At 38.4% G+C, this 27,602-nt stretch overlaps 1 protein-coding gene across 4 annotated transcripts in view; it reads left to right on the forward strand.

Moving 5' to 3' along the window:
* sptbn4b (spectrin, beta, non-erythrocytic 4b) overlaps positions 1–27,602 on the forward strand; it is an 83,602-nt gene that overhangs the window by 46,089 nt on the left and 9,911 nt on the right. For all 4 annotated transcript variants that reach the window (XM_084409085.1, XM_084409086.1, XM_084409087.1 and 1 more), the window contains exons 19-28: positions 2,415–2,561; positions 17,347–17,610; positions 19,350–19,574; positions 19,669–19,758; positions 21,740–22,018; positions 24,041–24,171; positions 24,427–24,631; positions 25,493–25,738; positions 26,649–26,783; positions 26,903–27,147. In XM_084409085.1, the coding sequence (XP_084265211.1) occupies positions 2,415–2,561; positions 17,347–17,610; positions 19,350–19,574; positions 19,669–19,758; positions 21,740–22,018; positions 24,041–24,171; positions 24,427–24,631; positions 25,493–25,738; positions 26,649–26,783; positions 26,903–27,147 (1,967 nt within the window). The remainder of the gene's footprint in view (positions 1–2,414; positions 2,562–17,346; positions 17,611–19,349; positions 19,575–19,668; positions 19,759–21,739; positions 22,019–24,040; positions 24,172–24,426; positions 24,632–25,492; positions 25,739–26,648; positions 26,784–26,902; positions 27,148–27,602) is intronic.

Consider the following 27,602-nt stretch of genomic DNA (forward strand, 5'->3'; position numbering starts at 1 on the left):
CCATGCACTCCAAAAATGTGCAATATACTAGTACGAATGAATGCTATTATAAACAGCTTATGTGACACTTTTTCTTATTGGCTATCTGTTGTTGTTCCTTAGTGATGTTTGCTGATCTGAAGGATCACATTATTGTCTTTGGTAGTTTAAATGTCTCTCTGGAGTTGGTGTTGTTGGTGGTGGAGGTGTAGTTAACCATCAGATTACTGGATAATTAATTCTCGTGTCCCTGGATGGTCATTCGCTCTTCCTTGGATCTATTGCTTCTTTCCCTCCAGGGTCTCTTTGAGGAATAACCATGATTGACCTAAATGTCTCTATGAGTGAGCGCTCCGGGTGCCTCGTGAGGGCAGAGGTCACTGAAGTGTTTAGTACATTTACATTTAGTCATTTAGCAGACGCTTTTGTCCAAAGCGACTTACAGTTAAGGACTAAATTAAGCGAGTCATCGTGAAGAGACAAAAACAATGCAAGAAGTGCTTAAAAAAGTTCAGGCATTGTTCAGAGTAGCATAAGCCCGATAAGGGAGGAATAAAGGAAACCCCATTTTTTTATGGGGTTAAGCGCTCACGGAAGAGATGAGTTTTCAGTTGTCTTTTGAGGGACTAGAGAAAGGTTCTTTATAGTGGAAAAGGGTTCTTTAGAGTATTGAAATGTTCTTCACGCTAAGATAATTGGTTCTTTTACCAGTAAAGCTGGTTACTTTGGTTCTTTGGGGAACCAAAAATGGTTCTTCTATGGCATCACTACGAAAATCCCCTTTTGCAACCTTGTTGTGTTATGATCTGTCAGATTATGAGCTTTTGCCACTCGTTCCCTTATTTCTGTTCCTCTGTTTGTTTCTCTCCCTTTCGATCAATCACTCGTATTCGCTTCCTTGCCCGCTTAAAGAGCCTGATGTTGTCCTTGTGACGCTTAGAACTACGTAGGCTCCCTTTCTCTCTCTCTTTCCCACTATGTGATTCTCTCCCCCTCCCTCGTCGTCTCTCTTCCTCTCTTTCCGTCTATCTGTCTCTCCGTATGCTTTTCTCTCACCGTGGATGCTGCAGCGGGAGAAATGGGTCTTTCAGCTCAGGCAGAAGAGGCACCGCAGTATTGAGTCAAGCTTATATTACAAAACAGGAGGAGGAGATAAAAGAGGGCAGCGCGGACTGAAAGAAGACAATATGGATTTGTTTGAGATGCAAGGCTCTACACAAGCGGGGTGAAGAGTGTGTCTGGGTCGCTCCGAGAAGGGGAGGGGAAAACGCTCCCCTCATCCTCTCTCTCTCTCTCTCTCTCTCTCTCTCTCTGTCCGTGGCTAGCGTTTGTAACATCAATAATCACTTCTGCCGTGCTCATTTCTCTCCTCGCTGTAACTCAGTCAGGCCTCTGCACGGGCTCAAGACTGCAAGTCATTTGTACCTTTTTTGGGATTCTCTGTTGTTTTTTACTAAGATGTAAACCACTTCTCGTTTACTGGATTTAATACAGTCATTTAAGGATTTAGTTTGGTCCAAAAATAGTGCACGCTGAGTTGCACATGTCTCGAATATTTCATCCAGCACAGTTTTTGGACTGCTCGTGTGTGTGTGTTCTGTGAATAATGAACAATGTGGATTTGGGAACTCGACTGACAGATTCTTCACAGCCTGATTCAGGTGGTAATTATAACATGACATAATAATGTATCTCCAGTTCACAAATAATGTTCATGGACTTTTTTTCCAAAACATTATTTTTATATTGCAATTTTTATATATAGCATTATGAAATATGTAAATAAGTGTATATTTTAGGTACTGTGACTTGTGATCATTTTGTTTTTCACTTTTCTAATAATCTTAGTTGTTGTTTTGCAGTTCACTTAAATAGTCCTGCAATTCATTTTTAGTACAAATATGATCATTCAATTTTGTTTTAAATAGGTTTAGATTTAGTAATCTCACACAGCAGGACTGCTTGACATTTACTGGAGGAAGTCAACTACTATTTAATATAGTAAAATTTACTGTGGTTTGTAAGGGAATGATAATGTGGTACGTTGTCTGGGATCACTTGTGCGTAGGAAACTTTGAGGATCATTTTCTTAGTATTTGGTAAAATTAGTTTAACAGTGTTATACTGGGTTACATTTTTTGTGTTGATTTCTGTATGTTGTAATTTTAAAAATGATATGATCTGGTGGAAGCTCTGTGCTGATCATATATTGTGCATGTTTGAATTTCAGTAAGGTCATTTCAATATATGTGTATATATATATATATGACACATTTATTATAGAAGAGGTGTATTCAAGTTAGTGTATGTCTGAAATCCATTTGTAATGTAGATGTGAAAAATGAGGATCAGATCATAGACCAGAGAATCACTTTTTTATGAGTTATGAGTGTGATTCCTAACATGATGTGTTTATGGTTCTGTGTGTTTCATAGATTGGTGATTGGGTGGCAGAGAAGATGCTAATGGCTCGGGACACTTCCCGCGACGAGACTCAGAAGCTTCATAAGAAGTGGCTGAAACATCAGACCTTCATGGCAGAACTTGCTCAGAACAAGGAGTGGCTGGACAAGATCGAGAAAGTAAGTTCAGCTCTCAAGGTTGTGCTATGCTCACCATCTTTGCTAATAGTAGTTGATACTGTTAATATATGTGTCAGATTCTTCACTTGGCTTGAAAAATGCCATTGGGCACCTTGAAATGAAAACACAACTCCGCTAAATGTCTTTCTATGTTGTCTCATATTAAAGTCCCTTTCAGGGAAAGTCTGTTCACTCGTCCTATCAGTGTGAATGGGGGAATCCTGGAATCTCAAAAACTGCTTGCCAAACTCACATTTAAATAACATATTGCAACTAAATCTGACATGAACTGTCTATAAATATGGTTTCTCATGCTCAAATAGCGTTAAAAAGCGCATTTTTCAGGCTAGACCAGCCAATGCGCATGTGCAGTCCTAAGCATATGTTTCTCAGGTGAACTGGAGCTGCAGTGACGCAATGACTTTACCAGTAAGCGATTGGCTCTTTTACTTAGAAGGCGGGACGTCCCGTATTCTGCCATATTGCGTGTTGCAGTTTCTCCCATTAATAAGTAATGGGAGTGAACCGTCTTTCTATATCTGTAGTCTTTGCTCATATTCCATTCTAGTCAACGACTGTGATACAGAGCCAGTAATCAGAGGCGGCATAGCATTTAACAAGAGCTAATCCACTTAGTGTTATATTTAGTGGTACACACTTTGATTAGTAATTATTGTTAGTCATTAGTTTGTATGGAGTGTACACATTATTATGCCTTTAGATGCCAATAAATGTCCCAATCCAGCAACATTTGTGCTGCGGACATCAAATCGTGAAGCTTTCAGATGGTAAAATTCTATTATATTAATTATATTATATCTTCTATAACTGAAAGTGTTTCTGAAGTGCATTTTGGATAGCTGTGAAAAGCCCTGATGCTCGTAGTGCACTGATGTCTGATTGAAAGACTGATGTTGTTTAATCTGTCAGTTCTGCTGTTTTACTGACATTGAACAGCGTCTCAGACTCCCCATCTCGAATGATCATGGGCATCTCACAAAATCATTAATCATTATATTCTGTGGTCAGCTGCAATAACAGTGGATGAGAGTCTTGTTGTTTGTTGTTGTTATTGAATATGATTTGACAAGGTTGTGTGTGTTTGATGTATTCTGAATATGTCAAGGTTTTCTACACTAATGTATATAACTGTGTTTTGGGGTCAGTAAGGGTGAGATACCAGAAACCATTCAGGCACCTTTACTTATTTTGGTCTGCATAAATCTGTATGCATCGGAAACAAATTATATGGGTGTGTGATGGGGCTTGGTGACATTTCTAGACAATTTTTAATATATTTTATATATTTAAATATTGGTGTATATGCTCTGAAATTGCTTAAGGCTCTTCTTTTTTTTTCAGAAACGTTTTAATTTAAAAAAAATTCACTAAATGAACTAGCGGAACTATACATATGAATGAACAGCAATATTTATTTCTATTTAACGTACTGCTTATATTTTTTACCAAAATATTTCAATATATAAAAAATGTGTGCTGTCAAATCAATTAATCGCATCTAACATAAAAGTTTGTATGTATGTATATATATATATATATATATATATATATATATATATATATATAAATGAATTAAAGTCGCTATTGATACCTGAGACAATTTGGCCATGTATAATGCAATTCAATTTGGTTGTCAGCTCACCTTTTAGTGCTTAATTGTATTTTGTATACGCACAGTTCAGAATTTACTGGAGTGACAACTGCATTTACAGAAATTATACGCAGTGTGTACAGAACCGAACTGAACAACTAGTCATGTGTCTCTCTTCTTGTGTGTGCGGGGAAAATGTTCAAGCCTCGACTCGTTCATGTTGTCAGATCTTGCTAGAAGAAACAGCAAACAAGAACAAGCCCATAAAAAAACAATAAATCCAAGCGCTTTATATTGAAAATAAGACCAAAATGTCACTTGCTTGATCGCTTTGTGAACCAAACCCAAACAATAAGCCCAAAAATGTTAATCAAGTTGATATGACAAAAAGCAGCCTTACAAACATAAGCATCACATGACACCTCAGCAGACGGTGGTTTCATTAAAATCACAGAACATAACGAGTTTTTGGTCACGGTAATATTATTTCGTCAAAAATAGTAAAGAACTTTGCTACCATGCTGTCATCGTCATTTAGGGATTGAGTTGTGTTACGTACACACAAGGAACAATAATTTGGGGGATTCACTCCCGTCTTTTAATGTGGTTGTCACTCCTAAAACCTTGCAGTGTGTACGTGGCCTTTGATATAGATATTGCCAGTGAAATGATCATGAATATTTTGTAGATATTTGATATTGCCTGGCCACAGTGTGTGTGATAGTATGTGAGGTTTGTGAAGATTTCTCTCTGTTCTGTCTTGACCTAGTATTTCCTGTAGACAGCTGAACACTGAGGCTCATTTCTCTGTCATATAACCTTAAACTAGTTACCAGGAATAGAAATATGCTGAACTGTGCTGCCTACATATTTATAAGAGCGCCCTGGATTTCATGTACCACGCTCTTATTTTCTGCTGAATCTGGCCTGTTTGGACAGGTTTTCCTTGCTTTATCTGCTTTCTAAATGAATCACACATTCACAGTGTTCACAGGTGTATTCACAAACATCAAATTAATCTTTTGTTTGGGGTTATGAAAAGAAAAAACTGTCCAAACTCTGTTGGTCCTATTGTTCAGCCAGGAGTGTTAATTTGCTCTGGTCATATCCAGTGTCGTATTTGAATAATTCATGGCTACGCTTTAGCCAAAATAATTAAACATTACAAATTCACCAACATGTATAATATCGGATAAAGTAGCTTTGATATAAAATACATTTTACCTACCATTAAAGGCAGTTTTTTTCTAAACATTTTTTTTCCAAATTTGTTTAAACTTTCTTTATATACCAATACATAATTAAAATGTAAGTACTCTGAAAAAGAGAGTATAAAAATCGAGTGTCTCTAGTCCTCTCAGGACTGCAATAAACACAGCTACTTATTTCCATTCGGAACGAATGAAATGATTGGCTGGGCGACTGTCACTCTCCCTCGCTACCATGGCTACCACCCCTGCCGCTACAGGAGCTGCCCACATGCGCGCACCTGTTTGACTCGAGGAGGGGAAGAGGCACGGAGAGAGGCACGGAAGCTAGGAAGAATCACAATAATGGCAGAGAAAGAGCAGTCAAAATCCCCAGTACCTGCATATACAGTCAGTGAAGGCAAACAAGGCAAAAAAAGGAACTAGTAAGGTAGAAAGGTAGGCTACTTGTCACCGGAGTGTAACGTTAGTCCTCATCAGAGCCAACAGTGCTTTCATCGTGGAAGCTCTTACATGCAAAACACCATATATGTTATGAATCTTACACGAAATTCACCTTCATCACAGTGTAACTGATGGTAATGGGAAAACGTGTATCAATGCAACCTGTTTTTAGCTTTGCCTTATGTTACTAGCTCGTTACCAAATCAAACTCAGTATATTTTAAACTTTACCAGTATCGATATGCTAGCTTCCTTGATAGTGAGTACTAACAGCCATGTTAGTTGTTTATATTCATAATGATAAAGTTAGGTATTTTATTACATGTGATTCTGACATGATGTCACTACATGCGCTGGCAAACACGTCCTCCTCCAGCTGAGCGGTCGGCATCGCACGTTCATGTGTTTTGGGGGCGTGGCTTTGGAAGGAGCCCAGAAGGGAGGGGGTGGGAGTGAATGGAATAAGTAGCTGTGTTTATTGCAGTCCTGAGAGGACTACAGACACTCGATTTTTATTTTGTATGAGTACTTACATTTTAAGTATGTATTGGTATATAAAGACAGTTTAAACAAATTTGGGAAAAAGTTTTTTAGAAAAATCCTGCCTACCCTGCCTTTAAAATAAATACAATACAAGCCAAACATCCAAGGTTGTATCTCGTAAATTACCTCACTAATAATGCCCAAAATGGTACCAAACTTCTACAGTAGTACAAATAGGTTCTGTACTCATAAAACAAGGCATTGGAAAGTTTGTAAGTACATCAGGAGTTTATTTAAATAACACTTGCCTGACGGCTTATGCTACCGCTAACCCGGACTTTCTGCCAGGACTTTTACAGGCTTTTCCAAAATCATTGAAGTGACCTTGATGTCCAGGTTCACGGTAGCATAAGACATCAGGCAAGTGTTATTTCAATAAACTCCTGATGTACTTACAAACTTTCCAATTCCTCGTTTTATGAGTACAGAACCTATTTGTACTACTGTAGAAGTTTGGTACCATTCTGGGCATTATTAGTGGGGTAATTTACGAGATACAACCTTGGATCCATTAGCGCCTGCACTAAGCCATTCGGCTGATATCTCTAAATAAGCTCTAACTTTAATAATGTTCGACCAAAGGAAAAAAAGCTTCTGGGGGGTGTTTGGATCGAGGTCATGGTGCAAAGGACCCTAGGTTGAAATTACTCCGAACCATCCCTTTATGGAGAAACACAGCTTACCTCTCCTAAACATATTATACGACAGCATTTTTAGGCCTTTTTTTAAGCCTTTTTTTAAGGACATCAATTGCAAAACAAAAACTGCTCAGTGCACTGAAAGGTAGTCCTGAAATGTCAAATTTTGAGCGTTACAGTTATCCCTACTTTCTCCAATATAGTAATATTAAAATAATACATTAAATTCTACCATATCCTTATGGATGTGGTGGTGTTTGACATTTAGATATGCAGAAATGTCAAATTCATGGTCGGTCATTTTAATGCCTCTGAATTTGGATACTCAGAGAAGTTGCGTTGGTTAAGTCTCAGTTATCTGCAATTCATTTCATATTCATTCACAATTTTAAGTGATAGTGTGTATATATCTGCCCTTCACTTTAGGATAGTGTTCTTTATCTTTGAGAAACTTCATGAGGTTTTTTTACAAAATTGCTATTATGTTGGGGAAAACTGTTTTTTTTACAAAGTGTAAGAATAACACTGTAATGAAAGGGATAGTTCACCCTAAAATGAAAGTCAAGTCATCATATACTCACCCTGGTGTTGTTTTAATGCCAAATGCCCTTCTTTCTTTAATGGACCTCAAAAGGAGTCTTTTTTAAAAATGTCACACTCACGCCTTTCCATATAATGGCAGTGAATAGCGACCAGCATCAAGCTTTTAAAAAAGACACAAAAGTATCACAGAATGATCCCATGTGACACATGCCGTATATTCCAAGTGTTCTGGGGGTGTACGATATTAAATGTTATGTATTTAATAAAAATCCTGACCTTGGCCGTTGGTCTTCTGTGCCCGACTGCAACGTTCATGAGACTATTAACACCGGAGTTCATTACGATCGGCCAGAAAAAGCTTGTGAGAAATACAATCCATGTACTTTCTCTGAGATGAATATATCCGTTGTGTTCGTCGTAACAAGAAGTTATCACGTTCACATCTGTGAACTGACACCCGGAGTTCCGGTCCAGTGATATTTGACACAGTGAAGAAAGAACACGGATACTTTTTTGGGGGATTTCTAGGCGTTGCATTTCATGTCGCGCTTTTGATAATCTTGTTTTCTCACAACGCTATAAAGTCTCACAAATGTGCAGTCGATCACAGAAGACCGACGGCCAAGGTCAGGATTTTTATTAAATAATACATTACGTTTAATATCGTACACCCTCAGAACACTTGGAATATACGGCATGTGTCACATGGGATCATTCTGTGATGCTTTTGTGTGTTTTTTAAAAAGCTTGATGCTGGTCGCTATTCACTGACATTATAAGGACGAGCACGAGCGGGACTTCTTAAAAAAAAAAATCCTTTTGTGGTCGATAAAAGAAAGAAGGGCATACGGCATCAGACCAACACCAGGGTGAGTAAACGATGACTTACTTTTCACTATCCCTTTCTGAAGCAATGTCTTCTTTACATGCTCCTAGTCTGAGCTTCTGCTCATTAGTCTGTATTTTCCAGTAAACAGTGTTGTGCAGGGATTCACCCTTGCAGTGGACACATGCGTTATAATTACAACATGCTGTTTTGACTAGTTCTGCTCCAGTGTCACTAACCCGTCAGCTGTCAGATGGAGCAGTCATTGCCATGTGAAGTGAAGTGAAGGGGAGTATCTGTTGCTAGGTAACAGTTTCCTCACACACACACACACACACACACACCCACACCCAAACCCCAGAGCTCCCATGTGTGAAGGGCATTTGTACTGTCTCGTCCTCTCAGCTCACAGGAAGTGATGAGATGCACTTCCAGGTCAGAATGAACTGGATTAATGCTGGTGCCAGAAAAAAACTGAGACACTTTATTTTTTGTAATTTTATGCAATAAAGATATCTGGTAACGCTTTGCAATAATTAATCCCATTAGTCCCATTAGTTAACAGTAGTTAATGCATTAACTAAGTATTCATCTTTGTAAACATTACTTAATAGAAATAGTCAGGTCCATTAAATAATATTAACTTTTGATTTTAATAATGTATTAGTAAATGTTGAAATTAATAAATGCTTAAGGGCCCTATTTTAACGATCCAAGTTCACTGAGGGCGTGTCCAAATCCACTTTTGCTAGTTTAACGACAGGAAAAATGGTCTGCGCGCCCAGCGCATGGTCTTAAAGGGTTGTCCCTATTCTCTTAATGAGTAATGGGTGTGTTTTGGGCATAACGTGAAATAAACCAACCAGAGTCTCATCTCCCATTATTTTAAATGGCAGTTGCGGATTCTATTTACATGGCGGAATTTGCAAGCGGAAAAACTGAATGCTTCTCCAGAGCGCAAACGGATCTGCTCATTGCGCAAAGTTAAAGCAGACCATCTACGGGACGAGACAGATTCCACCATGTCTTTATGTACACAATATTAATCTTTTACATTCTAATCCTTTTATTTTTAATATTTGGGCATGTTTGTGAGCTGCTGTGCGTCCCTGTGTGTGTAATAAGCAGAGTGTATGCGCGTTGTGGACCCGCCTATAGGCGCACATTACTAACGCGCTCTTTAAATAACAAATAAAATATTGCGCCATTGCCTTTAGACCAGGTTTTTGTCAGTCAATGGCTCAGTCTATTTCTGTTGCCTCAAAATAGCAACGCGTCAACAATACGCCAGGCAGGACACACCTCGTTTTCAGACCAGCACGCCCATGGGCGCACAAATGGGTGCAAATGCATTTACTATTTAAACAACGTGGCGCAGGATGTGAAAATGATAACTGCGTCGGGCTGAAACTAGCAAAAAACACTTGCGTCGCGCTTGGCGCTGCATTGCGCCGGGTGTAAGATATGGCTTTTCATAATTGGTTAATCTTTAACCAATACAGTTCACTAATGTTAACAAATGGAACCTTATTTTAAAGTGTTACCAGAAATCCTCTTAACAGAAAATATATGATGTTTGATAATGATGTTTTCAAGTCTATTTGTTACGAAACCTTTTTTTTTTTTCTTTACTCAGACCACATGGTGTGTTTCTGTTGGCAGATAATTAAACGATCTCATTATATAATTGGGATTTATCTAGTAAGCATGTCCAATTAACCAGACTATTTCCTGGACCTGTTTGTTTGAAAGCCTGAGGGAAGATCTGTGTGTGATCTGATCTGTGTCTCTGTGTACAGCCTTCTCCTCCACGCAGTTTCTTTGCTCTCTCTGGTTTTCTTGTTTTTTATATTGAGAATATACTGAAGATTAATGCACATGTATTTCCAGAAATTACCTTCTCTGTTAAGCGATGATGCGTTGGCCCCCATCTGATTGGCAGATGCATTTTTAACATTTATGACGGCACCATTTTTTAAAACAATTATAGGGCTGTCACGATTCCTCAATTAAAAAAAAAAAAATCCTTGATTACAGTGTTGAGTAACGGGCAAAATACCGGAAGTTGTGCATTCCACGGATGAGAATCAACCGCATTATTAGACCATTTTATAAAGCTGCACGATGTATTAAAACCATTTAAAAACCACCCTATAGTAAAGTGCCCTCTGAGTTTGTTAAAATATTAAAGATTAAGTAAACATTTGAATTAAATGTCGTTTGGCCAATATTAAACAAGGATTTGATCTGCTGTAAAGTGTAACAACTCCTCTGCAGGCATGTATTATAATACATAATGTACACATGATGATTGTTAAAATACATAATATACATAATATAAACAGTGTTGTTCTATAAAACCATATGATTACTTGCTTTTGATACTGACTTTGAACCAAATATTATTGCCTCAAGTGTTAAGTCATTTCAAAGGTCTACTTTTATTACCATAAAAAATATCCGACTGCTCAGTGAATCATCAAAATAACCGATTTCTCGATTACCAAAATAATCATTAGTGACAGCCCTAAACAATATAAACTATATACAGTGTTGTCCTTCTATATTAAATGCTTCCATTTAACTAAATCATAAAGACAAACTGTCCGTCCGAATTAATAATTTATTACCTCTTGCCCGTAAAATGAACATAACTAGGCCTAGAACTTACTACTACAGAGGTTATAAATTAAAAACAGAGGAATTCACCAAAATATGATTTTTTTTTTTCTGGCCCCTCTTGAAGGGACAGTTTAAAAGACGCATCTCGCATCTTCAACTTTTGAAAGACCTTGTGGTTTTCCCCGTTCCACTGCCCGCATCTCATGTTTTTCAAAGCTAAAACGCATTTTGTGTGAACCAGCCCTTAATATAGCTTCAATTAGTGCTACTGAAACTTGGCTTTAAATGATTGTTTTTAAGGTCTTTTTTGATATTAGCATAATTTTTCTCCAGCCCTCTGCCAAAACACAGTTTCCTGGAGGGTATTTATTATGTTTTGCTCCTCTGGGAATCGTGCGAACAGCTGGGCCTGAGGCAACTAATTCCCAGAGCAATATGGTACCTCGCGAGTTCAATGTTGTGTATCTTTGGTACCTTGTGTACTCACACATACACGTGATTTGCTGGTATTCTGCATATTAATTGCCAACATTTGAATATTAGGATTTTAGTTTGCCACCGTCTTGAAAGGACATGCAAAATCGCAGTGACAATATCGCTTTGATGAAACTTCAAGAGTCCTTCAGTGTGACTCATTACACACTCAGACACAGATTATGTCTTATTCCTCCCACACCAACTCTTCTCTCAAGTGTTCACTCTTTAGTGTTTTGTCACCGCCACAGAAGTCAACGCTGTGCCTTTGTGCTCATCCACTGCATGTTGGAAGAGCTCACACCGGATTCCTGAGGAGGCAGAGAATGAGAAATGCTGTCATCAAGAGAGAGATGTTACATAAAGCCTCACGCAGCTCCATTTTTAACCCAGTTCTGTTGCGTGAAGCGGCTCTTCTGCTGACCAAAACCTCTACAGTCCTCGTCTCTATAGCTCGCACACTCTTAAAGGGATAGTTCACCCAAAAATTAAAATTCTGTCATCATTTACTCACCCTCAAGTTGTTTATACTTTATACTATTCATTTTTTATACTATGGAAGTCAACGAGGCCCATCAACTGTTTGGTTACCCATATTCTTCAAAATATCTTCTTTTGTGTTCAGCAGAAGAAAGAAACTCATACAGGTTTGGAACAACTTACATTTACTCATGTAAATGATGTCAGAATTTTCATTTTTGGGTGAACTATCCCTTTAAAAATAGGGTTTTCTCGCAGCGATGCTATAGATGAACTATTTTTGTATCCCCAGAGAACCTTACAATGAACAGTTCTTAAAATAGGCAGAACATTTTAGTGATCTAAATAACTTTTCCCCACTATAGAGAACCTTTTGTGCTGTAGAAATGTTCCATGGATGTTAAAGGTTCTTCATGGAACCATTAATGCCAATAAAGAGCCTTTATTTTTTTTAGTGCAGATGCAGTGCTGCTTTCCCATGCTCCAAAAACACCCAAAAAGCCGGATCTGGAAATGAAAGGAAATCAAAAATAAAATGTTTGGATGCTTTGCAATCATGGGAATTCTTAATTGCCAGGAAATTAAATTCAAAATGCAAACAGGAGGCTTCATGTTTAATGCAAATGCAATGTAACTGGACATGTGATTTACCCATACAGTCTTGCTCCGCCTGTGTTCTGTTCTCATCTTCAGGCATACACAGGGATGTAGTGGAGGCTAAACGCACGTAAACGCCGTTTACGCACCTCCCAAAATTTGTAAATAGCGTTTGCCCACCTCCAAAGTGCGTTTATCCACCTCTACATTGCGTTTATCCACCTCTAAATTTCACATTATTTGAGCGGACTTTGCTTTCCCAGTGCGTGATTGCCGATCGGCACGATTCGAGCATTTGGGCCGTTAACTACAGAGCAGAACGCGCAGCGCGCAAACACGGAGCAGAGAGCGCAGCGCGCGACACACACACACACGGAACAAAGAGAACGGCGCACATACGTAGCAGAAAACACACGCTCGTGAAGTTACTAAACAAGCTGCGTGAGAATGAAACTTGATCGCAGCCGCAACAGGAAATCATTAAAACGATGCAAAAAAAAGCGATTTAAAAAATATATATTTTTATATTTATAAGTTTATATTTTTATTCATTACAGGCAGCTGGTTTAATGTAGGGAGCATGTCAAAACCCAACTGTACAAGAGATTCAGAGGGAATCAAGCCTGCAGGTTAAAGACTTTCCCTCTACAGGGAAACATTGATCCACATTTTTCTGATAGACCAAACAACTAATCAATTAATCGAGGAAATATTCAACAGATTAATCAACTATGAAAATAATCCCAAATCCCTAATCATTATGCACAAGTGCATTGCATTGGAAGCCCTAGATATAAGCCTCCCTCTCGATCTCTCTTAAATATTTTTGTTTTCTCTGTTTTGTCATTTAGTAAACTTTATAGATTTCAACCATATTATTCCTTTTTGAGTCTCTTTAACAAGAACTTAGATTAATGTATGAATTGAATAGTGATTGTGTGACCTATGATGAGGGAACAACCAGTGATACCCTTGGTAGTACCATCAAATAATAGCCTATAGCGATGTCATCAGGATACACATATACCGGTAGGCAGTGGCCCACCTTACCGGACCACGTCGTGGTCCACCAAAATTTATAGTTTACCCACCTCTTTTTTTACCACTACACCACTGGGCATACAGAACAATAAATATATCTGTGAAACCATTTCTAATACCACAGCCTTTAGAGATCACTTGTCCTATTTCACAGCTCTCTTCTCACATCAAAACAAAAACCCTTTGCGGCAGCTGTTGCAGTGTGACATGCATGACTGGGACAGACTCCCATCAGGTTACACATATGCAACATCACTGATAACACCACTTATAATGTGGACACTGCCGTTACATGCATCTATACTTGATGCAAATCTCACGTCATCACCTGTGAAGTAAGTTTATTAACATAAATAATTTGATGTAATTCAATTCAATTCACATTCATTTGTATAGCGCTTTTCACAATACACATCGTTTCAAAGCAGCTTTACAGAAAATGAGTGATCTGTTATCAGGGGTAACATATACAAATTACACAGTTAGCTAAAAATTAATTCATTTAAACAATGGAATTTAATGCAGTACTAATAATTTATTTTCATTATATAACTCTGTTAGCTAAATTCTTTTGTCGTCATTCTGGGTTAAGCTGTCATTTAAGTATTTAAAAAACGCATGAATATTTAATGAAATAAGCATTTTTTTTAATTTAGCACTGGAATTCGGGCAGGACCCATAAAGGTGCTGACCTCTTTTAAAATTACAAATGTGAAACGCTGCTTAATCCAGTAATGAAACTGTCGGAACCCAGGGTTTAAAAAAGGTCAAGGGTTTAATTAGCTAATTTTTCTGTATATTATGTAATTATGCTTTAATTAGATAACACATTGTTAACAGCACGCTGTACATACACTGTAAAAAGTGCTTTTCAAAGTTGTTACATAAAACAGATTATCGGGGTAACATACATTTTAGTGTTGCTACTTCAGAATGCTGCACTCAATTCGATGTTTTTACTTGCCGTTTCTTTATGTAATGTGAAATTTACTAGCAAATCCTGATTACATTTTTTCAAATTGTTTCACCTACACCAAAAAAATGTCACTTCATTGTGCACAGCTACATACTTCAGTTCCATCTTCGTTTTTTTCAGACACACACCTCAGCCTGTGATGTCGTTGATTGGCTGACGGTGTGTGTGTGTGTGTGTGTGAGTGGGAAGCAGCCGGCCTGATTCTTGTGCTCACGGGCATCATTTCCATGGTCACTGCTGTATCGCTGTACAACCCCTTCCCCCTCGCCCAGTCCTGACAGAGAGGATGAGTTATAATGGTTCGATATGTTGGGGGAGGGACGCTGCATGTGTGTGTATGTGTATGTGCATGTGCGTTTTAGGATCCCGTGGTCTGTGTGGTGATCAGGTGGGGGAGGGACAACGTGTGTGTGAGTCTGCGCTCATGCCAGCTTCTGTAGACATTGGCACTGTCTGTAATATGGGAAAATGTTCCAAACACTGCCTGTGCACAAGAGTGTTCGTAACGAACGAGGAACAAAAGTACAGTATTTGTAATGAAACAAAGAAACACTGAGATTTAAATAGGTTTTTATATTTTCTATAGAAAATGTGTGTGGTCCTTGACCTTGCCCATGCAAAAGTTGTCACCATTGTGCGAGGGTGTTGCCAGGGCGTTGCTATGTGGTCGGTTCGATGTTTTGATTGGTTTTTAGCATGTTGCTGTGCGATTGCTAGGGTGTTCTGGTGGAAATTACAAGCCAGATCTTAATAATTAGGGTTAGTGATTTGAGTATGATCATTTAACATACTTTTAACAAGAGTACTTATTACAGAAATAACATACTTAGACAGAAAGAATAAATGGTTTATTTTAAGGTGACGTAGTTACATTGTACTTAGTACTGAGTGAAACACTTACTATAGTTGTACTATAAAAGTACATGTAGTAACGTGTAACATTTAAAATAAAGTGTATCTGAATATACTAATAGTGTGACGCAACCACTTCAGTCTCCAGCGCTATTTTACGCTTTAGTTTTTTTAAGGTAACACTTTATTTTAGTGTCCTTGTTACTATAGTAGTTACTATAAACTGTACATAATTACATTCAACTAACCCGTACCACATCCTAATCCTTACCCTAACCCTATAATAAGTACATGTAGTTAATTATTATTACTCTGTACTTAAATGTATAGTTACACTGTAATTAGGACACCTTAAAATAAAGTGTAACTTCAAGACAATGGAGCACACTTCTTTTTCACACGGGTAGTAATAGTGATAGTGGCAGTAACAGGCCATAATGCCAGATGTATCTTCTGTTCTGTTTGTATTTCTAACTTTTAAAGCTAAATGTGGAGCACAGATGAGCGTCTAAGAACAAAATGATATCAGCAGTTTTATAATCTGTGATGGAGCATCTGCTCTCGTCGTTACGTCAGCTCTCTGTCCTGTCCTGAGCTGAACTGAAGTGACGCAGGTGCGCTTTTCTTTGAGATAGGATGAAGTCCAGACCTGGCCGTCTGCACTTGTGTGAATCACAGTCTTCAGCGCTCGGTTGAACTGAGCTGTGATTACTGTGATGTGCTAATGACTAGTTAATCTCTCAGAATTAGCCAGTGCTTTCTTTTTTCTGTTTTTTTTTTTTTTTTTTACAGATGTGCCGTTTCCTTTGTTAGAACATGTTGGCTTTCATAAGCTGTGAGCTGAGTGATTCAAGTCTTTCAGTTTAATTGAACTGGTTAAAAAATGATTCATTGATTTGATTCATGACTCACCTAATTTACTGTACATGTTCATTTTGCAGTCAAATAAATGTTAATTTAAAGGTGTGTCAAGTCAAGTCACCTTTATTTATATAGCGCTGGATAAAATACAGATTGTTTCAAATCAGCTTTACAGTGAAAACAGGAAAATTATGCATTTCGGCTGTTGTTCAGTTCAGTTTTGATGGTAAAGATCAGTCATTAAATTAGTTCATTTCATCTATAAAGCAGTTCTGCAAATAAAATATGTCATCCTACACCCTTGTTAAAAAACTTAATTGTATTAAATGTGCACTTCAAATCTTAAAAGTATATATTTAAAAGACTGTACTCGAAGATAATATAATATTATTGAGATAAAATGCCGCTTAATCGTGCTTAAGAAGAGTATTACCATGACTGTTTCTTAACACACTTTTAAAAAGTGCACTTTGTAATAATGTGAAATTGCATGTTTAAAGTACATTTTAAATCATCGTTTTAGTCTCTTTTGTCATGCTTTACAGAAGTACTCTTATTTTGGTGTGCTGACTAAGATAAAGCACATGTAAAGTACTTGATTATCATTTTAACTGTAGTGAATGTAAAATATACTAAATTGCAACTTCATTACAAATATATTTAAATACATGCCATACAAGTTTCAGTTGAATTTACAAATGGTTGTCAGTACATTTATATTATAAAGACAAAAGAAGTATGAAATTACATATTAAAGATGTACTTAAGTCCTACTCAAGTGGGTCAAAAGTAAAAAAAATCACTCTTAAGTTTAGCTAATTACATATAATATACATTTAAACTGATACGTTTTCATGTAATTATAAATAACATGCAATTAAGTGTCAGAAAACATTATATTCACTTTGCACTCAACTATATTCTTTTAAAGTATATCATTTCAATGCAAAAAAGTGCAGTAGCATTTGGGAATCTTCTTTGGAAGATTGGCTGTCGTTATTTTTGCAGCTTCCACGAGTGGACCAGAAATTCAGCCTTGAATGCTGATGTTCTTCTCTCTTCCTCTCAGGAGGGCCAGCGGTTAATGCAGGAGAAGCCGGAGCTGAGCGCGCTGGTGAAGAAGAAACTGGAGGAGATCCGTGAGTGCTGGCAGGATCTGGAGAGCACCACACAAGCCAAAGCCCGGCAGCTGTTTGAGGCCAACCGGGCCGACCTGCTGGTGCAGAGCTACACCAGCCTGGACCAGCGACTCCAGCAGCTCGAGGGACAGCTGGCACACGTGGACTACGGCCAGGACCTCACCACGGTCAACAAGCAGCTGAAGAAACTACAGGTCTAGACTCTTTCTCTTACGGTCACGCGTGTCAGCAGCTTTCAGTGTTTAGCGTCGAGATGATGTTTCCTCCAGAACTTGCTTTTTATCAGATTGCTGGTTTCCAACATGCCTTTAATTTGCTCTTTATTTCTTTCCGATTCCTGTGCCGAAGACTTTTATTTTCTTATCCACTGCTGCATTTACTGGTAATATGAGCCTCATCACTGTCCACCGTATGAGTGTGTTTCATGTCGCTGGTGTGGCTCTCCTCTCTGACAGCATGCCATGGCTCTCAGCTGATCTGAGTTCAGTTTCAGCTCTGTCCCCACGTCACTCCATCCACATCATCATCAGCGGTACTGTAGCATCTTCATTTCGCTTTCTTTATTTGCACACACCCTCTCATTCTTTCAGTTTGCTTTTACTCTCTTTCGATTCCCATCAATCTTCACCAGAATATGTATCATATGTGCATCATATGCGGTCCTATGTGTGTATGGGAGTGTGTGGTTATATTTCCTATCCTTTTATACATCAGCATATTTCAAATTGTCACTAAAGAAACATTTGCCTTCAGTAACATTTAGTGTAATTAAAAATGTAGCTCTTGTAGTTGGTCAGCTCTCTGTCTCTCCATATACTAGATGTGCGGGTCAGGATTAAACATTTTGAGTAGTCATTGTAATTCTATTTTCTTTTTAAGTTTCAGTTGTGTATTTTATAATGCTAGTAATAACTTACAGTTCTAGCCTCTTTTAGTTTGATGTTAACTGTGCCTTAACTCAATGAATTGCTGCTTCTCATTTCAGAACGACATAATAATAGGTCACAAGTTTAAATCTCATTATTGTAATTGTGAGAACTGCCCTTGATATATGAGTTTGGATTGGTCATTTACTCTAGTTCACTTCACTGTCTTAATTTATGTAACATCTTACCCGAATGGGTCATGTGGATCTTTCTCAGAAGTTAGAGATTGGAAAGATTTGTTAATTTTTTTAAAAAAAGAAGTCTATTGTACTCACAAAGGCTGCATTTATTTGATCAAAAATGAAGTAAAACTGTAATATTGTAAAATATTATTACTATTTTTATACATTTTAAAATATACTTTATTCTTGCTATAGTAAAGCTGAATTTTCATCATCATCACTCCGGTCTTCAGTGTCACATGATATTTCAGATATTTGGTGCTTTTATTAATATTATGTTGAAAACAGTTGTGCTGCTTATTATTTTTGTGGATACCGTGATAATTTTTTTTTTAGAAATTACAAAAGAACAGCGTTTATTTGAAATAGAAATCTTTTGGTACATTATAAATGTCTTTACTGTGACGTTTGATCGATTTAATCCATTAAAATAATTGTAAAAAATCCCCAGAAAAAGAAAACATACTGAACCCAAACTTTTGAACGGTAGAATATGAGCTGAAGATATCATTGGTCTCATACCTAGTTTGCCATTTTCAATGACTTTTCACAAGCACATTTTAACTTTTATAAGCCAACACGTTTTCTTTGGAAGTTTGAAAGGTTTATGATGATGTCATAACTCACTTCCTGTCTCCTCTTGTCTTTCTGGTGTTCTTCCTCTCCTCTTTCCCACTATCTATGTCGTCATAACTGTGCTGAACTGTGTATTTCTTTGTCCCGCTCTCTTGGATGTCCACTATGTTCTCCTGACTTTCTCTCCTGTTCTACACCTCAACCGTCGCTCGTTCATCATGTTCACTTCCACCACTCTCTTGCTTACAGACGATGGAGTGTCATATGGAGGAGTGGTATAAAGAGGTTGGAGACCTGCAGGTCCATGCGGCTTCCATCCCTCAACAGGGGGAGGTGATGGAAAAGGTGTCCGAGAAACAAGTCGGTGTGGAAACGCGAATCGTTCGACTGATTGAGCCTCTGAAAGAGAGACGCCGTATCCTGCTGGCCTCTAAAGAAGTGCACCAAGTTGGCCGTGACCTTGAGGATGAAATTGTGAGTTTAACAACCTCATTACAACCATTAGCTTTAATATATTTTGGTATTTTCAATGTGCCTCGCAACATATCGTGTACGTGTTTGTCCGCAGTTGTGGATACAAGAGCATCTTCCGATGGCCACTTCTCAGGAACATGGGACAAGTTTACAAGCTGTACAGCAACTCATGAAGAAGAATCAAGTAAGACAACCTCAAAATCTTACTGAGAACAGCTTAGATGATGCTGGTTTAGGCTAGTCTGGTGCTGGTCTAGCTGGTTGACTTGAGGCTAGAAAACACTACATAACTTTTGGCCAGATTGTTGCCCCAATTTTCAGTCTGGACTCAATAGAAGTTATCAAAAGTCAGGGCCAGTCTGCAGTTTTTAGGCAGATTTCACAGAAAATTGCATAGTGTATGATGGCCACAGACTGGTTTTTTAGCTTCGGACTATGATTCCATCCAGTCGGAGGAGATGGCCCAGTTTACACCTGGTATTAAGTAGCGTTTTGGTCGATCGGATCACAAGTGGACTACGCTAAATACTTTAGACCACTTCCAGAGGTAGATGAAAACACATTCTAATACACACTCACAGTGTTCGGATGGTCTTGAACAGAGATCTGAAAAAGTCCATACATTTACATGTCCATAGACCCTCCCCTCGAATAAATCAGGAAAGAAGTGGTTGAAAGTGGACAAAAGAGTCTTAAAAGATTCTATATTTAGACCTACGAATTATATATTTAGTATATTTAGTCTTAAAAATGAAATTTATATTGAAAAAAAAACATATTTATCAAACCTGCGCACCAGTAAGTAATCATTGTTGATAAATCCCACATGTTCTTAAGCTCGTTCACGTTCATGGTCATTTGCATTCAAAAATGCCGCCAATGAACCATTACAACACCTTTATAAATCACGTGAATGTATATGTCCTCACTGAAATCATGGCAAAGAGGGCGAAAACGAGGAACCTCTCAGAAAGTACTGGTGAGCCAAGTGGCAGAAAACCAAAAAGTGTTATTTGGGTCACTCACTTTGAGGCATAACTAACAAAAGAAAAAAATTTACATGGGAGAAAATAACAGCTGCTGTTATTTCTGTTGGGTCAGAGGAAAGAACACTGCCAGAAATAAAAAAGAAATGGTTTGACATTAAAATCGCTGCCAAAAAAAGGGTCACAACATGCAAACGGGAAATATCTGCTACTGGAGGAGGACAAAAAACGTGTTTTCTGCACACCGTTTGCCAAGTCTTCCAGCAAAGCGAGATACAGATACCTTCCAAATGTCTTTTATAGCTTTGTACACCAATTATGCAAATGTCTAGCTTGAACTATGAAATTACTAATTGAGTATTTGTAATTAAAGGACACAAGAAACACGCGGCGGCGCTTTCTTTTTGTAGTATCATCATTCTAGCACTAGATTCTCTGCGTAAGCACGCTCAGAGTTGTGCTTATATTTACACACATTCCTATGTATAAGTACAAGTTGGTAGATCCCACACTTTGCGTGAAACTGTTCTCACACACATCTGCATACTGGATCGCATACTTGTGATCAGATCAACCGAAATGCATCTTAATGCCAGGTGTAAACAGGGCCTTTGTTATCTCCGGAACTTCTTGAAAGTCTGGTAGTGCGTTATCCTATGTCGTTTAGTGTTATGATGCATAGTTTTTCTCTGAACCATTTACGAAGTCGGCAAGTGTGTGTTTTCAAATCTGTTCCGATGTGTAGTATATTCCCAATCAGCATAATCTTTCTAGTGAAAGATATTTGACCAATGATATCCTGGTGGTTAGGATATCCATCAGGACATCCTTTTCCCCATCATTGACTGTATTTTCCACCTTTCCAGGTTTTCACTGATATGCAAAAAAAGTTTTCATATTTTGAGCAAAAAGCTGAGAAAATAACGTATGTTTGCATATATTGCATGGTCAGATATTCCTACAACAAAATATTGTGGGCGCCTTGAAACTTTTGTGAAAATGATCAAAAATGCTGGTGCTGGCTGGCAACTTTATTCAGAAACGTTGGCGGGGAAAGAGTTAAAACGCCTGTTAGGGACACCAACATCCCATGTTATTTTTTCCTCTTTGAGTCCTCGACAGAAAAATATAGAGATGTGTATCTCACTGAATCTGTTTCTCATGGTCATCTCCTCTCAGAGTCTGCAGAAAGAGCTTCACGGTCACCGTGCGCGTGTGGAGGACGTTCTGGAGCGGGCAGGCGTGATCGCGTCCATCCGCAGTCCCGAGGCAGACAGCATCAGGGACGGCATGGAGCAGCTCCATCACCTGTGGGAGGTGCTGTGGGTCGAGACGGAGCGCCGGCAGCTCGTGCTGGATGCCATGTACCAGGCGCAGCAGTACTACTTTGATGTGGGAGAAGTGGAAGCCTGGCTCAGCGAGCAGGAACTGCACATGATGAATGAGGAGACGGGAAAGGTAGGAGAGGAGAACAGAGAGGTCATGTGGGGGTGGGAAACTCCAGACTAGGATGATGTTTCTATAACTCTGAAAAAGATCAAATATTGTTCAAATTAAATCGTATCAAATACATAAATAATGCTAATGAATAAAGTGTTATCTATTTGGCTCGTATAGATAACGTTTTTTGTCAATTTCCTTCTTTACATTTATACATGTATTATATTAATATTAGGTTATATATGTGACCCTGGACCACAAAACCACATGGGTAATTTTTTTAAAATTGAGATTTAAAGATAAATCGATACAGATAAAGAATAAATACGCTTTGCATTGATGTATGGTTTGTTAGGATAGGACAATATTTGGCCGAGATACAACTATTTGAAAATCTGGATTCTGAGGGTGCAAAAAAATTGAAACATTGAGAAAATCGCCTTTAAAGTTGTTCATCTATGTTCACGATTGTGCTGCATTCACTCACAAAAATAAATGTTTTATATATTTACGGTAGGAAATATCTTCATGGATCATGATCTTTACTTAATATCCTAATGATTTTTGGCATAAAAGAAAAATCGTGAATTTTGACCCATACAATGTTGGCTATTGCCACAAATATACCCGTGCGACTTATGACTGGTTTTGTGATCCAGGGTCACATATTTTATCATATACGGTATGTACAGTATATGGGTCAATGACGTGACGGGTCATTTTTTTGTCCAAAGGCCTTAATAATAATAAAAAAAACAAAGTATGTAAGGTAGTACAACTTGATCTCTTTTACTGAATCCAAAAGGTTTTAATTATATTTTACTACATATAAAGGTATTTTAAAGATTTTGAAGTGTCAAAAGGTCATTCGGTAAAACCGATATAGTAAATATTTAAATGGAATAATATTGTTTCTAATAACTAAAGGAACTACAATAATACAAATATAAAGCAGATAAGGCTCTTTTTTTTACATTTCCCCTTTCCTCCTTTCCCTGTGCAATGTTTTACTTGAATATGTTGGAGTGTTTAGAGTAGTCCAATAAATGATTACATTTATGAGATCAGTGATAATTTTATTTAATATTTCTTCTGTGGTACACACTATATACTATCTCAACATCAATGTCAAATCAGGTTTTAACTTTCAAATCAGTGGTTAAACCGAATGACTTTTTTGGTGACAAATTTTTTCCATCTTGTAAAAAATGACAGTGTTAATTGATTGTACAAACCACAAAATCTTATCATTAACACCTAGGTAAACTAAAAAATGGTTTCAAATATAGTTATATCTCCATTCTATTTTTTTACACTTTTAAAAACCTTATTCGTCAATGACCCATATACATATTTCTCATAGAAATGTTACATTACATTTTACATGTATCAAATGCTTTTATCCAAAGCGACTTAAAATAGCAATTCATCACAGAGCCAACAATATTCATGGTGTATATATAGGACAGTGTGCAATGTATATAAACTCTGTGTGTGTGTGTGTGTGTGTGTGTCTGTCTGTCTGTTGAAAACAAAGTTGAAAAAATAATTATAATAATTAATTAATATTGCATTTTAAATATACAGCATTCACAGTATATAATGCCAGGTTTATTAGAAAGCTAGAATAGGAAATAAGCTAGAGCAAGTGTTGCAACAAAAAAAAAGTTAATGAAAAAATGACAAAGTGTTGCAAAAATAATGAATTATATATAAATAATATCTAAATTACAATATTATGTGGTGAAAATGTAATGGTGTAATGATATTATTGTGTAATAATGTGTTACAATATTATGTGGTGGGACCAGTGAAAATGTTGGCAGGATAAGTACACAAGTTTAACTCCTTGTCCAACTGGGTGATTAGAAAGAAACATCCTCATTGTTGAGACCTGTGCAGACAGCAGTTTTTCAGGAACCTTTAGTTTCTGGCAAGGACACCTGCAGTAGATTATAGTGTTCTGGGCTGCTGTGATGTTATAGATGATGACATTGGAGCAGGATGAGTGTATCTGAGCTGTGTCCTCTCTCTGTTAAGGATGAAGCCAGCACTCTCCAGTTGCTGAAGAAACAGCTGGCGCTGGAGCAGACCATAGAGGACTATGCTGAGACCATCGGCCTGCTGTCTCAGCAGTGTAGACAGCTTCTGGAGCTCGGACATCCGGACTGGTAAATGTTCAGCAATCGCCTGACAGTCAAAGAGAAGCACACATCTCTTTACTGCCATCGTAAAGAAAACTGTAACTGACCAAATCAAACATACAAACACACAACACTCTTTAGGCTTTTCACTTTTGAGTAATGTCATTACCATCAAACATTTCTTTTTATTCCAGTGATAAAAGCTTTCAAGAGTAACAGATTTCACTGATTTTTTTTCCTTTGAATGAAATCCAAGTATGTGTGTGTATGCTTGTGCCTCAGTGAGCAGATCAGTAAGCGTCAGTCTCAGATCGACAGGCTGTACGTGTCTCTGAAGGACCTGGTGGAGGAGAGGAAGTCTCGTCTGGAGCAGCAGTACTGGCTCTTTCAGCTCAACAGAGAGGTGGATGAGCTCGAGCAGTGGATAGCAGAGAGGGAGGTCATCGCCAGCTCCACTGAACTCGGACAGGACTTTGAGCACGTCACGGTCAGTTTTACACTGTTGCGTCAGCTATTTTGTATTTATCAGATCAACTGTAGCTCTTCTGTTTCTTAAAGTCCCCATGAAATCAAAATTGTAGTTTCTTGGCTTTTAGTATGACTATGTTAGCCCTACTGTTATCTATAAAGCTAGTGTGCTCCAAAACAATGACAAAGGAGATATAAGCATTCAAAACTTACAGTCTCTCACTTCCACCAATATGGATCAATGATTTTGATGACATCACTCTGCACTTCAGCTTCTCATCAGATTTTCTGTCCAATCAAATGCTCTTTAGAATCTGAAGCTCCGCCCCCTACATTATAAATAGAAGATGAAGCTGCGACTAAAATTGACTATTTTCTACATGGTGAATGGCACATAGTGCACTATATATTGAATAGGGAACGATTCAGACAGTGTAAACATGCTTTATATTGGGACGAATGAAGTCTGATTTCACGTTAGTGTCACACGAACCTTCGTCTGCTCCGGTCAGCGACGAGAGCACAGAGCGGATCATATGCGCGAGTCGGCGCAGACCATATAACATATCGGACCCATTTGAATTCTGCACAGAATGCTGTATTTTAAAGCGATATAGAGGAGATTAGGAGGAGAAATGGTTAGAGATTAGGAGGAAACTGCGGCGTTAGCGAGCTCAACGGCTCTGGCTGAGCTGTGATATAAACTAAACGCTACTGGCTATTTTTAAAAAGGGGAGGAGCTGTACGATATGCCCCGCCCTGTCTTCCTGTTTCTGTGGAAATCACGTCAACACATTGAATAATGCTGCGCGTTTCAAGGCACTTCAGTGGAACTTTAACTCTCCTGTCCTGTCATGATGACACTTTTCCTGATCCTCAGATTCTGCAGGAGAAATTTACAGAGTTTGCAGCGGAGACAGGGAGCCTGGGGCACGAGAGGGTCACAGCCGTTAACCAGATGGTTGATGAGCTAATAGATTACGGCCACGCGGACGCAGCCACCATCGCTGAATGGAAGGATGGCGTGAACGAGGCCTGGGCAGATCTGCTGGAGCTGATGGAGACGCGGGGACAGATGCTCGCTGCCTCACACCAGTTACACAAGTTCTTCTCTGACTCTCGAGAGGTATGTAGAAATAGGAAATGCAGACCATCTGATTAATTAAAGCATCTAAAATGAGTGATGTTTGCAAAGGACATCATAACTATGACTATTGCTCATATTAATTTATCACTGTTGGGCTCTTCAAATGACTGATTATTAAACTCATCCTGCACCACTTCTTATGGACGTGCATCCATCCAGAACACACTAGCACTGACAGAACATTGCATTAACAACCACTTAGAACACCATATCAGTGCCCTAGAAACCACCCAAATCACTTATGCGCAAACTTAAAATAACGCATAAATAATTTGCGAATAAAGCACTGTTTCTATCCCATGTGTTCAAGAGAACAAAACCGTCACTTGCTGGGAAATTGTCGCAAAATATCAGTTATAAAAATGGACGTTGCTGCAATCCGGAAAGCAACTTGGGCTCCTAAAATTACTTGCGCCATGTTATCTTGCGTTTAGATGCATTAAGTTTGGGAATGCAATCGTGTGAGACAGTTCTGGAAGGTCATTATACCCAACCATTTTGATGTCAGCGTTTTTTTTTATGAGGTAACCCAAAATTAGCATAGAAGTAGATGGATGGAAACATAGCTAGTGTGGTGCCAACTTCTGCAGGAGCAAGCATGTGCATGGGCAGTGTACTTTATATTACTGGCTGAGGAACAGTCCTAGTTCTCCTTGATGTCCTGGGATGTCTTGTGTATAGTTTTTAATTTATTACAGTGTGGGATAGTGCTGAGGTATGTTTGTCCTTCCACTGCAGGTGTTGGGGAGACTGAGCTCTGTTTGTGTGTGTTAGTGTGTTTTCTGTGTGTACAGGATAATTAAGAGCAGGTATATGTGCTGCATCATGCTGCCACAATGTGTCCGCATGTGTGGAATAACACAAGTCTGTGTGTGTGTGTGTGTTTCAGGTGTTAGCACAGATTGAGGATAAGCAGCGGAGGTTACCTGAGGTTCGCGCATGTCAAGGAGGCACTTCAAATACCAGCACTCTACAGAGACTCATGCAGACTTTTGAACATGATATTCAGCTGCTTGTTGCACAGGTGAACTAATGCAACACATCCTAATGCAAGGAATACAAACAGTAAAGTTTGTGGATAGATCTCTACAATAAGTTTCATGGCAGTTGCAGCATTTTTATAAAAAGGGTTGTTTTCCTCAGGTAAGACAGTTACAGGAGAGTGCAGCCCAGCTCCGAACAGTTTATGCTGGCGAGAAAGCAGAAGCCATCGCCATGCAGGAACACGAAGTGATGCAGACATGGAAAGAGCTGCTCATATCCTGCGAGGACTGCCGAATGCAGATCACCACAGCAACAGACAAGTTACGTTTCTTTGGGATGGTGCGTGATCAGCTGATGTGGATGGAGAGCATCATCTGTCAGATAGGAACTGGGGAGAAACCAAGGTAAGACACATGCTGGGACACCTGCTCTATGCTTATAGGAAATCATTAAGGTGCTTTAACATTATAATGCATGAAGGTTTGCGTCAGGTCAGCTGGAGAGCAGCCACTGTGGCCGCTGGAGGGTACTATAGGTATCATACCACGGGCACAAATAAGTGATAAGTTGGTAAGTGCATGAACCACAAGAGTATTTACACATATTACAATTAAGTGTAATAGTATCTATCAAGAGTTCTGTACAGGATTTCTGTTAAGAACACAATAGATCTGTTACAAAATTTAGTGAGCTGCTTTGCTGTCTGCTGCCTACTAGGGTTGCAAAATTCCAGGAATTTTCTACATTTGAAACTTTCCATGGGAATTAACAGGAATCAATGGGAATAAAAATGGAAATTTGCAAAATTGCAGGATTGCCTATAACAGGGAAATTAAATGTAGTTGATATATTGCAGCAT

This window comes from Rutilus rutilus (assembly GCF_951802725.1).
Source record: "Rutilus rutilus genome assembly, chromosome: 5".
NCBI lineage: Eukaryota > Metazoa > Chordata > Actinopteri > Cypriniformes > Leuciscidae > Rutilus > Rutilus rutilus.